The 15,596-nt window shown below is 43.0% G+C and overlaps 1 protein-coding gene across 1 annotated transcript in view; it reads right to left on the bottom strand.

The window, feature by feature from the left end:
* The window catches only part of lrrk1 (leucine-rich repeat kinase 1), an 85,208-nt gene extending 80,300 nt beyond the window's left edge, over positions 1–4,908 (bottom strand). The window contains exons 1-2 of the mRNA XM_085350679.1: positions 4,763–4,908; positions 2,521–2,620 (exon numbers count right to left, since the gene is read on the bottom strand). Coding sequence (XP_085206805.1) covers positions 2,521–2,590 — 70 coding nt within the window. The 5' untranslated portion in view covers positions 2,591–2,620; positions 4,763–4,908. The remainder of the gene's footprint in view (positions 1–2,520; positions 2,621–4,762) is intronic.
* Between the last annotated feature and the right edge of the window lie 10,688 nt (positions 4,909–15,596).

The raw sequence follows: 15,596 nt of genomic DNA, 5'->3' as shown, positions 1-15,596 counted from the left end.
CACTGTCATAGCATGATCGGATATGGGTCGCATAGGGTCAAAAAAAATCGGATTTGATGCGCTTTCGCCTGCAGTGTGAACGTAGCCTAACAAACCTGGTACATAAGGGATGACAATATTGTTCTGCTTGTCTTAATGTAGCCAAAAACTGGAAATGAAAACAAAACTTAAAAGTGAAAAAGAGAATTTTATTTATAACTTTAATGAGCCCGTAGCATTTCACAGTTCTCTACTTGACGACATTTGGGCCAAAAAAATTAAGCTCGCATAGATGTGCCAAAATCCACAGTTCAAGGTATAGTCGCCTGAGGCTGGATCCAAAAACAAGTCAGATCACCATGTTAAAGTGCCCACCGAACAGCAACTACAAGTTATGATTACAGTTTCTAAGCTGTAAAAAAGAAGAAGAAAAATGGCAACCATCAGAGCTGCCCCCTATTAGATTTCAAAGTCCCATGTCGCTGTGTTATCAAATTATTCAATTCACAAGATTTTCAGAAAACTTGACCTCTGACCATGAGGTTGAGGTCACTTAGATTCGAGCTCATCCAAGATCTTTTTAATTAGATTCACCTATGGTGTCAATTTACTGTTTCCTTGTACTCTGGTAATCACATTCACAAACTCAGACATCTATACCACCCGCTTGCTCCGTGGGTTGATGACAATAAACCATCTGCATCTACAGCTGAGGGGAAAAATTTATAGTCAAAAAGCTGTTTTGGACGATAGCTTCCATAATCAAGACAAGTTCCCAGAGCACAAGAGCCCAAAGAGGATGACTGCAGAGGCAATCGCACCACCCACCAAGAGAAGAGCTGAGAGGCCCAGGAGGGGTCACCCAGGCCCCAGCAAACAGCTGCTGGGAGGGAGCCAATACACACCCGGGCACCCAGACACAGAACCACCAATGCACCAGTGGGCGGGGGCATCAACCAGGGAGTGTTATTGGGTGGGGGATTTTTAGTGCAACTGGGAAACTGGGCTGTAATGAAGGTGTGATGTACTTTCCTAAAAATGCTACCATATAAGACAGAACAATTTAGAGCCATTGCCAAAATTCTGGAAATTAGCCACCTGAACAGCAGTGTTACTCCACAAAAGTAAATTATTACACATGTTTTCTGACTTTTCTTCATGCAGTCTATTACTCAATTACTTGCTGGCGAAAGTAATTTGTTACACCACTCTCTCGTTACTCTGAAAAATCAACTAAAACGCATTGTCACATATTTACCAGCCTATAAAACAAACCTTTTGTTACAGTTGCACACATCAACACAAATCTCTATCCTAGTAAGGACAGATATGCAATCTTTCCTTCAGTTTTTTTGTTTGTTTTTTTACACTCATATGAACAGAGAACCTGTAAAACACAAAGCAAGCATGCATATCAGCCCAAAGATACTTTAAAGCGACCGCCACAGTGATTCTACTTCAGAACCATGAACAAGTAGAAATAGGCTTTAACCCTGGCTGCTCCTCACTGCTTGTGTTACCTGTTGAAGATCAGGCTCTGGCTGATGAATGTTTTATTTTTTGTGAGTAGGAGTAGCGCACTACTGTGATCAATGAACTTCCTCAGGGATTAATAAAGTTTGTTTAATCATTTCTTTTCTGTGTGCCCGGCACACATGTAGCTGAAGAAGCTTTGTAACTGTAATGTGCAGGACTGTGTTACATTATTGGGTGAGATTCCTTTGTGATAAGGAAAACCTGCCCAGATTGATGGGTTCCTAACTTATATATTATTATGTCTGTGAAGGTTCTCAGTCATCCAGGTCATCGTAGTCAAAGGAGCTTGCAAAGAAAAGCGTCTGGACTTCTTTAAGTTGCTTGAAGACGTTTCACCTCTCATCCGAGAAGCTGCTTCAGTTCTAAGGTCAAATAGTGGAGAGTCTTCAAGCAACTTAAAGAAGTCCAGACGCTTTTCTTTGCAAGCTCCTTTGACTATATATTATTATGCAAGTTTATAAAGTTTAAGCAAAATGTCTTTTTTTTTCTTCTTCTTCTTCTTTTTTTTTAACGCTAAATTAATTTGAATGTCTGTCGTATTATAGTCAGGAAGTCAAAAGATACAAACACATTAGGTTCCTCGTTACAGTGGGGAAAAAAAGAGTAATCAAATTGACTACAAACCAGTTTACAATGTTCCACTGTTCTCCTACCTAATCCCACGTCATCTATTATCATTTGCCACACACTGCAGAGTGAAACATGCTGTATTTGGCAGGAAGAAAATCTAGAAGATGCTTACATGTGTTAAGCGAGATGTCAGGGTGCACAGTTTACTTCACATACAAATGGCAAAAAATAACACTTTTGAAACCATCATAGTTTCAGTTCTTCTTTTTCTAAAAGAAAGAAGTGCTGCTGCCACTTCACACATAGCTACATTTCAGTTTGCAGTAACGTCCTTTCTCAACCTGCCTCATGAGGCCACGACTGCATCAAGAAAACCAAGCAAACCAGCCATGTACATAAGAGAGACACACATAAGATGCTGGGAAGGTTACTTACTGCTTTTTTGCTCCATGTTGCTGGGAATGTCTCCAGAGTCCCGGTGAAGACCAACAGACCAGTAGGACATTCTTCTTGGAGCTACTAGTTAGGTTAACCACTGTTAAAGGAAAGAGGAGGCCTAAATATACCTGTCAGCCTGCACACAGACAAGGTTGCTGTGATGTAGAACAAACACATACTCTTTGAATTCATTAAAAAAGGTCATTCTACCAGTTGATTAGGCACAATTAGCTGTGCAGCCCGAATAATACAAAACAACAACTAAGTGTGCTAAAAGATCAAAATCAAAGAACAGACTTTCAGGTTGAATTCAAAGTATTGAACAAAGGCATTGCATGAAATGTTTAGTATTTGGAGAAATTGTGAAGCGCAGGCCACAATTTAACAAAAATCTTATTGGCCCATTTAACAGAATACATAAAATCATTAAATATGGATTGTTTTTAATACTTGGATGAAAGTCCTTAGTCCTCATAACTATCTAAAGTATAAACTCCCTTGAGATGCTCTGCCAGGCTTATACTACAGTTATCTTCTGTTGGAGCGACCGGGGCTCAGGGGGTTGGGAATCGCATCTGTAACCGGTTCGATCCCCGGGCTCTCTGTCCTGGTCGTTGTGTCCTTGGGCAAGACACTTTACCCTTCTGCCTACAGGTGATGGCCAGAGGGGCCGATGGCGCGATATGGCAGCCTCGCTTCTGTCGGGGCAGCTGTGGCTACAACCGTAGCTGCCTCCACCAGTGTGTGAGAGTGAATGAATAGTGGCATTGTAAAGCGCTTTGGGTGCCATGAAAAGCGCTATATAAATGCAATCCATCATTATTGTTGTTGCCTGCGGTTCTCTCTGCCTTCAGTCAACACGCTGTCATCCATTTGCACATTGTAGCGTTGCCCTATACATTTGACATGATATGGCTAAATATGAGCAAGAAGTATGGTGCTGTAGGATTATCCTACTACTCCTACCAGGACTCACATCATCAATAACCACATGTGTTTGATGGGGGCACAGAGGTAGAGAGGATGCCAAGCTGCTGTGTCTGTGTTCCAATTCTGATCCCCAAGGATCCCCAGAAGGAACCGGTTTCATCTAACTAACAGCCAATAACCTGCCTCAGGACCACATGTAATGTCCTATCAGGCATCATAGTGCCTAAGATAAACAGACATATGGCTCACTACACGAGCAGAGCACTAAAAGGATGGTGATGTCGCGAACAACACTAGAGGCCAACTTCAAGCCAACAGCACAAGCTGCCAAGTGCGGGATTTACCAAGGAGATGTCCTGTCATCAGTACAGACAGATATATATCGTTATATCGAACAGCCCTATATCCTGATAAATATTTTGGTCATATCGCCCTGCTCTACCAACTACAGCAGTTGTTAATAGTCAAAACTGAGGAATCGCACAACCAGAAGACAACACTGCAGTAACACAGGACAGCTACAAGCACCTGGGAATCGCACAGGTAAATGGGAACCATGAAGAGACTACTAGGAAAGCGACAAACACCAAATACCTGCAGAGGGTCAGGCAATGTCCCGAGAAGTCGGATGATTGGGAAGGACAAGATCTGGGCAATCTACGCCTACACCCTACTGTTAGTCAGATACCCTGTTGGCCATAGGAAGCACAGACAAGGAAGCTCCTTACAGAGTTTCACCCCAAGTCCAGCACCTTGAGACTGTACAGTAAACGGAAAGGAGGAGACTGAGCACTAGTGGGAGTCATAACCAGTATCTAGCATGAAATACCAAACATCCAGGTGCGCATCTGGAAGATGGCCTATAACTGTGCTTAGTAAATACCTCAGGCAACAGAAAGCTGGAAGGACAGGCCCCTGCATGTGTTCCATGCTGCATTTTCTAGCGTTAGTCTGGAGTGCCAACATGAGGTATAACGACTGTGACTGTAGCCGCTGACAGTCCAAATGTCTGTGCATGTCTCTGCTGTGTGTAGCTGCGCAGCAATTTTTATACCCCTAGCCAACTTCTGAATAATATCGATAATAACAACAACAACAACAATGACTGCTGGAACACAAGGTGCTTTCATTTGTGGGACATGTCACAGAAAATGGGGCAGACTTTGAAAAACAGCTTTGTTACTTTTTTTTTTTAACAGTAACTCTGTCAAAAAAAGAGTTAAAAAAACAAATCACGACAACTGAGTTAGTGGTTCCTGCTTACCACGAGACACAGCACGTCTTAGCACCGCATTAATATCCAACTTACCGCATGCCTGAAAGGACCAGTGAGAGGCAGAGAGGGTTTTGCAGCGTTGCTGTATATACCAGCCGCGGATTACCTCACAACAATCTTTTACTGGACTTCCTGATTCCACGAAAAAACTTTCCACTCCGGACGAATTTTGAGCAGTCGGGTTGTTTAACACAGAGATTTCCGGTATTAATTTTCAAAATAATATGGATGCCTGGTGTGTTTTTCAAAATAAGGTCCAGAAGGGTTGTAAAGGCTTGTAGAAACGCTTTTGCCCATCAGAGTATGCTTGTAGCTCATAATTATAAAGCCTGGACGGTTTGCCACTTCATTTTATGTTACCTACAAGTATGCTTGTAGGTAACATTCACAAAGATAGCATGGTTTGGCACTGACTTTTAGCGGTTCAAGTATGATTCTAGCTCATATTCACAAAGGTAGGATGGTTCGCCACTTAATTTCGTGTTGTGCGCATGCGCAAAAACAACGGTTAGGATGGTTCCCCAGAGCACCTGTTGAGGTCTGAAATTGGCATTTTCTTTTTCAGGGATTGTGCAGATTTGATAAGTGTTTTTTTGCGATCGTTGTTTTGTTGCATGATCCAGTTTTAACCTAAGCTTGGTCTCGTGGACTGATGGCCTCACACAGTGGTGTTTTTGATATGGGCGACACGGCGAGGTGCGCCTGCTGCTTGCCGCACAGGGAGGAGGGGCGAGGGATTCTCTGGCATTTAATAACCAGCTCGCAAAATAAAAGTAAATAAAAGAAAGCAACAACCACAAAAACAGAATACATTATGATATAGATTTATAATTTGCACCGATGTGTTTTCTAAATTCTGTCACACATATGCGAAAAGTGAGCCCTCAGTGCGCCTGCTTGCTGCCGATGCTGTGCTGCTGAGGTCTATCACACAACCTCTCGAAAGGGGAGGGGGCAGGGTGCTTCCAAATAGAGCACATTTCATTCATAATGTTGTCAGTTCAAGCCTATTATGTATTAATTATTTCTTCCTGGGCTGTACGAAATCCCAGAAAAAAACCCCCTATACTAATCGAATCTCTGCACTAAGGTGTAGGTCTGTTAGGTTATGTTGTGGTGATTTTCGGGTTTGGGGATGGGTGTTGATACTGGAGTGCAAAATGAACACCAGCGGAAGATTGACAAGAAAAGGTTAAAGCCATCAGGTGCTCAGTGTACAAAAAAAAAAGAGAAAAAAGGAGGAGGAGAAACTAGCAAAAGATACAGGTAAGCAGATGTGTCATTGGATAATGACAGGTACTATGTATAACATGTATCCTGAACAAGATAACATTTCTGCTTACGTTTGTTAGCCACTGGTCTATCTTAGTAAGCAGTAGACAGACACTGATTGTTGATTTGCCTCCTATTGTCATTGTATGACAAATCATAATGGCTGCTTGTTAGCCATTTGCATACTCTCTCTCTCTCTCTCTCTCTCCACACACACACACACATATATATATATATATATATATATATGTATATTTCAAGCTTGGCCATGATCCTATTTTTCAGGTCAGTTCCTCTCGCACTCAACGATCCTTCTCCTATCGCACTTGGGGCTATGTACCCAATCTCGGGTGATGATATCTCCCCCCTGACCTGGCGTCCTGACTCCTTCTTGCCGTAGCATTTGTGTTGTACCTCGTCAATCTCTAGCTGTGAGAGCAGTCCCTTCTTTCGAATGTTGGAACACTGAGCTACTAGTTGTTTCGCCGTCATTGTGGATGTTGGGTATCGAAGAATCCATAGGTCCCTCATCCTATTCATGTAGCCCCTTCCGCCAGGGTTACTTGCGTAGTAGCATTCCAACAATGCCCTGTTTTCGTCTCTTGCCCACCGATGCCTTCTTGTTCCAGTAGCCCACTTTTCGTCAGGGTGCCCTGGTTCCTCAACACCTGACGCGGACCTTGTTGATCCGGGCGACGTCCGAGCCGGCATGCCTTCATATTTATCTGTCTCGCTCATGTCTGCGGTAGGCTTGCTTAGCATAGGGGGTCTAGCCTTAGGACCCTTACTGGATACAGACGCCCCAGGCAGGAATCGAACTTGCGATCCTCTGTTCCAAAGGCGTGTAGTCTAACCACTACGCTATCCAGCTGCTCTATATATATATATGTGTATATATATATATATATACACATATATATATATACACACACACACACACACACACATATATATATACATACATATATATATATATACATAGCAGCTGGATAGCGTAGTGGTTAGACTACACGCCTTTGGAACCCAGGATCGCAAGTTCGATTCCTGCCTGGGGCGTCTGTATCCAGTAAGGGTCCTAAGGCTAGACCCCCTATGCTGAGCGAGCCTACCGCAGACATGAGCGAGACAGATAAATATGAAGGCATGCCGGCTCGGACGTCGCCCGGATCAACAAGGTCCGCGTCAGGTGTTGAGGAACCAGGGCACCCTGACGAAAAGTGGGCTACTGGAACAAGAAGGCATCGGTGGGCAAGAGACGAAAACAGGGCATTGTTGGAATGCTACTACGCAAGTAACCCTGGCGGAAGGGGCTACATGAATAGGATGAGGGACCTATGGATTCTTCGATACCCAACAAGATCAAAGTAGCACGGAGGGAGGTTAGCCAACTAACGGAGTTGCAGAAAGGTGCGACAAAGAAGGTGCATAAGAAATACAGCAAGCTGTCCATATCTGAGGCCTTGGAAACTGCCAAGCAAAGACTCACAGCCTTGGCCAGCCGCTTGAGGAGGTACACCAGAGAGATAGAAGGCAGGAGAATAAACCAGCTGTTCTCCACAGAACCAGCAAAGGTGTACTCTCAGTGGCAAGGGAACAATAAGAGAACAGCACCACCAAGGCTGGAGACGGAGCAATACTGGAAGAGCATATGGGAGAAGGACGCAACCCATAACGGCAATGCTCAGTGGCTAGTGGATCTGAGGGCAGACCACAGCGACCTCCCTGAACAGGGTCCAGTAACCATCACAGTGGCAGATATCCAAGAAAGGGTCTCCAGTATGAAGAGTTGGACAGCACCAGGGCCCGACATGGTTCACGCCTACTGGCTAAAGAAGCTGACTGCACTCCACGAGCGTCTGGCAGCACAAATGAACCAGCTGCTAGTTAACGAGAGACACCCGGAATGGCTAACCGAAGGTCGGACGGTCCTGATCCCCAAGGACCCCAAGAAGGGACCGGTCCCCTCCAACTACCGACCAATAACCTGCCTCAGTACTACATGGAAGCTCCTGTCAGGCATCATATCGGCTAAGATGAACAGGCACATGGGTCAATACATGAGCGGGACACAGAAAGGAATTGGCAAGAATACCAGAGGCGCAAAACACCAGCTACTGGTAGACAGAACAGTCAGCCGAGACTGCAAGACCAGACTGACCAACCTGTGCACTGCCTGGATTGATTACAAGAAGGCCTATGACTCAATGCCCCACAGCTGGATACTGGAATGCCTAGAATTGTACAAGATCAATGGGACCCTAAGAGCCTTCATCAGGAACTCAATGGGGATGTGGCGTACAACACTAGAGGCCAACTCCAAGCCCATAGCACAAGTCACCATCAAGTGCGGGATCTACCAAGGAGATGCTCTGTCCCCACTGCTGTTCTGCATAGGCCTGAACCCCCTCAGTGAGATCATTAACAAGACTGGCTACGGATACCGACTACAGAACGGAGCAGTTGTCAGCCACCTCCTGTACATGGATGACATCAAGCTGTATGCCAAGAGTGAACGAGACATCGATTCACTGATCCACACTACCAGGCTATACAGCAATGACATTGGAATGTCGTTCGGACTGGAGAAGTGTAGTCGGATGGTAACAAAGAGAGGGAAGGTAGTCAGAACTGAGGGGATTGAACTACCAGAAGGCAACATTGCAGACATAGAGGACAGTTACAAGTACCTGGGGATCCCGCAGGCAAATGGGAACCATGAAGAGGCCGCTAGAAAGGCTGCAACCACCAAGTACCTGCAGAGGGTCAGGCAAGTCCTGAGGAGTCAGCTGAATGGTAAGAACAAGATCCGGGCCATCAACACGTACGCCCTGCCCGTGATCAGGTACCCTGCTGGGGTAATAGGCTGGCCAAAGGAGGAGATAGAAGCCACTGACATAAAGACAAGAAAGCTCCTTACCATGCATGGAGGGTTTCACCCCAAGTCCAGCACCCTGAGGCTGTACGCTAAGCGGAAGGAAGGGGGCCGGGGACTGGTGAGTGTCAGCACCACAGTCCAGGATGAGACAACAAACATCCAAGAATACATTGGGAAGATGGCCCCAACTGACCGAGTGCTCAGTGAATACCTCAGGCAGCAGAAACCCAAGAAAGAGGAGGGAGACGAGGAACCATCATGGAAGGACAGGCCCCTGCACGGTATGTACCACCGGCAGATAGAGGAGGTGGCTGATATCCAGAAATCCTACCAGTGGCTGGACAAAGCTGGACTGAAAGACAGCACAGAGGCACTAATCATGGCAGCACAAGAACAAGCTCTGAGCACAAGATCCATAGAGGCTGGGGTCTATCACACCAGGCAAGACCCCAGGTGCAGGCTGTGTAAAGATGCCCCAGAGACAATCCAGCACATAACAGCAGGGTGCAAGATGCTAGCAGGCAAGGCATACATGGAACGCCATAACCAAGTGGCCGGCATAGTGTACAGGAACATCTGTGCCGAGTATAACCTGGAAGTCCCGAGGTCAAAATGGGAGATGCCCCCAAGGGTGGTGGAGAATGACCGAGCTAAGATCCTGTGGGACTTCCAGATACAGACGGACAAAATGGTGGTGGCTAACCAACCGGACATAGTGGTGGTAGACAAACAGAAGAAGACGGCCGTAGTGATCGATGTAGCGGTTCCGAATGACAGCAATATCAGGAAGAAGGAACACGAGAAGCTGGAGAAATACCAAGGGCTCAGAGAAGAGCTCGAGAGGATGTGGAGGGTGAAGGTAACGGTGGTCCCCGTGGTAATCGGAGCACTAGGTGCGGTGACTCCCAAGCTAGGCGAGTGGCTCCAGCAGATCCCGGGAATAACATCGGAGATCTCTGTCCAGAAGAGCGCAGTCCTGGGAACAGCTAAGATACTGCGCAGGACCCTCAAGCTCCCAGGCCTCTGGTAGAGGACCCGAGCTTGAAGGATAAACCGCCCGCAGGGGCGTGCTGGGTGTTTTTATATGTATATATATAAAAAAAACACCCAGCACGCCCCTGTATACATATATATATATATATATATGTATATATATATATATACATATATATATATATATGTGTATATATATATATATATACACACAAATGCGGGATCTACCGAGGAGATGCTCTGTGTCCACTGCTGTTCTGCATGGGCCTGACATACATTCACTGATCCACAGCACCAGGATATACAGCAGTGACATCGGAATGCCGTTCGGACTGGAGAAGTCTATCTGGTTAAATTCAGTATGGTTCTGACAACAGTTTTCACAATAAAATATGTTAATGTACAATTCTTAATATGCTTTATGTGTTTATGGTCCCATATAACATGCTTGACTCAATAAATGGAAGGAGCCAGGTCCTGTGGCTGCAAAACAAGAACAAATCATCACCTTTTCGCCACTACATTTGACAGCTGATGTGAGGTATTTGCGCTGTGTTTCAGCTTCACCATATGTAGCACTGTGCATTATGACTAAAAACACATTTATTTTGGTCTAGTCTGTCTGAAGACAATTGTTCCAGAAGTCTTGTGGCTTGATCAGATGACATTTTGCAAACCTAAGCCATGCTGCCATATTCTTTTTAGAGAAGAAACACTTTCAAATAAGTCTTAATCACATGGTCTCACCTCAGAATTAATTTGCTGGGACATTCAATCATTGGAAGATGTGACTAATTAAATGAATTCATTACCTGTCATAAATGTCCTTCATATCTCTCCACTATCATTCATTTGGCCAACTTCCTTAAAGCCTCTTCAGATATAAAGAAATCACATTCTTATAAAAAGAGGCTCACAAAAGTTGTATTTTATTTTGTTCATTCTGAATTTCTATCAAAAGTACAAAAGTATGAGAAAACAAGTGCTGCTACTTATGCAATGATAACATTCGTGCTATGAGCAGTGCTGAAATGTAAAAGGCAAGGTCAATATTACCTTGTGTAGGACTGGAAACATTTGGTTATCTATATATTATATCTGAAATGAAATGAGCATCCTCCTCAGCAGCAAATATTTATATTAGATTAAATTCGGTCAGAACAAAAAAGTCAATTTGCATACATCAGGAATACTGTAAATGGATGGTATTTCTGCCCAGTCTCCCAAATAAAAACGAATGACTTTGTGGATGTTTTATTGGTTTGTGTCTCTCATAAAACCTTCTGTAAGGAAAAGAACAAACAAGGTTAACAGACACATCTATGTAGTCACCAGTGTTGGTCAAGTTACTTGAAAAAAGTAATCAGTAACTAACTACTGATTACTTCCCCCAAAAAATAATCCCGTTACTTTACTGATTACTTATTTTCAAAAGTAATTAATTACTTAGTTACTTAGTTACTTTTTAAAAACACGATTTACAACCTGAGTAGGTGATAAAGCAATAGATCTTTCAGCCCAATTCTACTTTTTCTACATAATCCATCATACAAAATGTAATCAAATGGAAAAGTCTCTTTTTAAAACTTGTTTTATCAGTTTTAATCTTTTAATTTTATGCATCAAGCAAAAAATTTAATTATCTGCAACATTCACTGACTGGAAGAAATTAGTTTAACATTTAAACCTATTTTCTGCACATTCCAGCACATAAAATATATTTTTTTGTGTTTACACTCACTCTTTCAAATAGATGCAAGTAAAACACAGCAGAACATAAATAAAGTCAAAGACTCAGCGGTCCTGTTGCTCTATTTTCACCTGTAAAGCAGGAGTGGGGTAGGCGGAGGTTTACCCTGGTGCAGGTGTGCCGCGGTCAGTGGAAGAATCCGCGAGTTTCTCTGTGAGTTTCCCATTACGTCGTAGCTACTCGGTGCTTGTTTGGAAGTTTAGGGGTTTTTTCGCTGTAAAAAGAAGTTTTCTTCCCACGCACAGCGGACACTAATGTTTTTGTCACTTTTTATGGAATCAAACTCAAAGTAAGGTCAGTACTTCTAAGCTTTAAACGCTGCACGCTCATACTCTCTCCCACAATCGATATGTGATCCATTGTTGATCTGCACACAGCTGTTGTCACCAACATCGCACTCGCTTACGTCACTGTCGTGAGACATTCTCGCAAAAAAATCACGGTTTTAGTAACGCAGTAACGCAGCGTTCCTACGGGAAAGTAACGGTAATCTAATTACCGTTTTTGCAATAGTAATCCCTTACTTTACTCGTTACTTGAAAAAAGTAATCAGATTACAGTAATCAGATTACAGTAATCAGATTACAGTAACGCGTTACTTGTAACGCGTTACTGCCCATCTCTGCTTACAACAAGCAAACAAGTACTGAACAGGTAGTAAGTGGGGTGCAATGGGATGTCAGGGGCAGGGTGGTCTCAAACCGAGCAAAGAAGGTATTCAGCTCCTCTGCTAGTGTCAGGCTGACCTTTGAAGCTGGAGAGGGCTTGGATGCCTCTCCACACCTGGTGGGGGTTGTTGTGTGTGTATAAGCTCTCTATCTTCCTCCTGTAGGCCTCCTTGTACACTGTACACATGATCCGGTGTCCTGTCCCTACTTGTAGGAAACCTAACATGTTGGTGGAATTTGGGGAGTACAGATGTCAAACGTGCCTTATTGAAGTCCTCAGCAACAACATGGATGCCCTTTGGGTGTTCTTGCTGCTGTTTGCTGATGACAAGTTGGAGGTGGTTGAGGGCTGAGCTAACATTAGCATCAATGGGGATGTAAACAACAATAACTACGACTACCATTAGCTCGCCAGGTAGATAAAAGGACCTTCAGTCAATGGACATTCAGGTGTTTTTTTTTTTTTTTTTTGGTTCTTTGTTTTCTTTGATCCATTTTTCTCACATAGAATTTCACTTTCAATAGATTGTTGTATCTAGATAGTCACACTTGATGATATCACTGGTAAAAGAACCCTGAAAAAAAAAGAGCAGAGACAACTAATCAAATAACAAATCAAACCCACTGACAGCATCTTCGAGGACAGACCAAAGTTTATCAGCTTAGGATCATTGAGATCAAAGTGAGCTTTGGTTGTACACACAACTGAGATTTTTCCATGCTTAATTTACGTGCTGTGCTCTTTTGATAAGCTAGAATTCCCTGCCTAAACGAGTTTCTAATTTCAAACAATATACAGAACTCACTGTACTTCCATGGAGCTTCACAATAAATTATTGGGGTATTCTTTGAAAAATGAAATGAGACATCATCAGATTTATGTGCTGCCACAATACATTTACCTATGACAAAAACAAAAGTGGACCTTTTAGTGCTCTGATATCTCATATATTGCCCCTACACTGCTTTCAGCATAGTTTGTTTAAAACAAAATTTGGAGTGTGTGGGTGTTAGAGAATTGTGATGTGGTCTCGTGCAACAGGAAGTGCAGAGCACTCGATTTTCCCAGTTCTTCTCAGACGTTTTCTTTCACTTTGATCGTCACTGTTTTCACCTCAGAGTATTCAGCATAGCATATTCTCCACTGAGCGGACAGAGACAACACATGAGAAAAGTTAGAAAATACAGATCCAATAAATATAATGAAAGTGTATGAATAATGAAACAGCTGAGGCTTATACCCTCTAAAGCAGGGGTGTCAAACTCAAGTACACAGTGGGCCAAAATTCAAAACTGGAACAAAGTCGCGGGCTAACGTTAATATTTAATGAAATATATTTATTCCTCTAGATATAAGAATGAATCTTTTCTTATGGACTCAAACACGTTTTGCTGAAAAATTGAATATGGAACAAGCAAAGCTTAATACTAAACAATATATATATTAGCTGTATAATACCAGCAGGCCAGCTCTGATAGTAATTTGGTATGGCTTCGCGGGCCAAATGTAATTAGGCTGCGGGCCAAATTTGGCCCGCGGGCCAGAGTTTGACACCTATGGTCTAAAGGGAGTCTGGGGGAGTGGGGTCTCTTTTTATTGACTGTCAGTTCTTTCATGTGTTCAGTAAAGATACAAACCTTTGCAACAGCCCATCCATGGTATAAATCAAATAAATAAACCATTTACTGATATTTAATTATTTGGTTTTCAGTTTGAGTAGAAATAAGCAAAGATTAACATTATAGTTAACCAGTGTTCATGTTCATTTACACAAACTTTAACTTGAACATCCCTCTGCTGTTAGGACCATAAACAGGGACTTTAAGGGACTTACCAGACAGTGCCAGTCTCCAGTGCTGCAGACACAGATAAAGCTTTGTCCACACTTTTTGTAAAGACTGCTGACACTAGGCCATACTGTGTGTGAGTTGCTCTCTCTATGGCCTCCTGTTGGCTCTTGAAGCTGAATATACATTGCTCTGGACCAAAGAAACAGGAACATATTAGTGAGCACCAGCCAGATGTAAAGCATGTAAAGTGGTTCCCAATCTACAACAGTGTATAACACTGAGAACAGAAAATGAATGAGAAATTGCATTTCTTGTTAGTTATTTATGACTATGTTCAGTACAGCAATGACTTTCTTTCTGTTTTTATACATTGTGGCGAGGTGTGGTTAAACAGCTGGTACTGTTTAAGTTACTCAATCAGTACCAGCCTACCTGCCCTGCCAGCCTCTATGGTGCTCAACCCACTGCACCACCCCTCTTATGCAACAGAGCCCCAAACCACACCCCGCCAGTGTATAAAACAGAAATAGAGTCTTTGCTTTATTGAACATAGCTAAGGGCCATGCAGCTATTTTGTTGTGTGTTTTCTTCTTTATCATTAGTAATGAAACAACGTTAACGTTAACTGCATTAACGCGGCAAATCTCCGTTCACAAGTTAGCACGGATCGTCCTGTGCGTGGGGCTGCACGGCATCAGCGCGTTAGCGCAGTTAGCTCGGTTAGCTCGTTAACACTCGACACATCATCAAGTGTGTCTGGGATTACATGAAGAGACAGAAGGATGTGAGGAAGCCTACATCCACAGATGAGTGATTAGTTCTCCAAGATGTTTGCAACAACCTACCAGCTGAGTTCCTTCAAAAACTACCTAGAAGGATTTATGTTATTTTAAAGGCAAAGGCTGATCACACCAAATATTGATGATTTAGATTTCTCTTTTGTTCATTCACTGCATTTTGTTGATTAATGAAAATAAGTGATTAACACTTCTATTTTTAAAGCAATCTTTGTTCACAGCCTAAAACAGACCCTTATTTTCCACAGTATAAGGCATACTTAAAATGCTTTAATTTTCTTAATTTCTTATAATCTGGTGTGCCTTATGTATGAATTCTTGTTGTGCTTACTGACCTCGAACCGATTTTATGTGGTACATGGCTCAAAAAACTGCCAATAAATGTTTAAGTACAACTTCGGTAAGCTACGAAGCCACACCACATGATGGATTGTCGGAGCATTATGACTACAGTAGTCAGAAGCCTTGCGGAGTAATCTGAGTCCAAAACTCCGTCCGTTTCAGGTCCCAAAGTCAAACGAACACTGCAGCATCACTGAGAGTTAAAACTGCCTAAATTCTTTCATCTTTAATAAAATAATGAGCATTGCTGCTTTACCAGGTGTAACAATTAAGTTAAACATCCCGGCATCCATGAAAACAGAATTTATTAAATTTAACAGAATTAGAAGTCAGCAGAACGTTAGCTCGCTAGTTTCCATCTAAATGTAATATACCATGT

Source organism: Diplotaxodon limnothrissa, linkage group LG1 (assembly GCF_057381915.1).
Source record: "Diplotaxodon limnothrissa isolate DT_005_m linkage group LG1, D_limnothrissa_male_GT1.1, whole genome shotgun sequence".
NCBI classification, from domain to species: Eukaryota; Metazoa; Chordata; class Actinopteri; order Cichliformes; family Cichlidae; genus Diplotaxodon; species Diplotaxodon limnothrissa.
The sequence above is the reverse complement of the archived record's forward strand: the minus strand, read 5'-3'. Positions and strand labels throughout refer to the sequence as shown.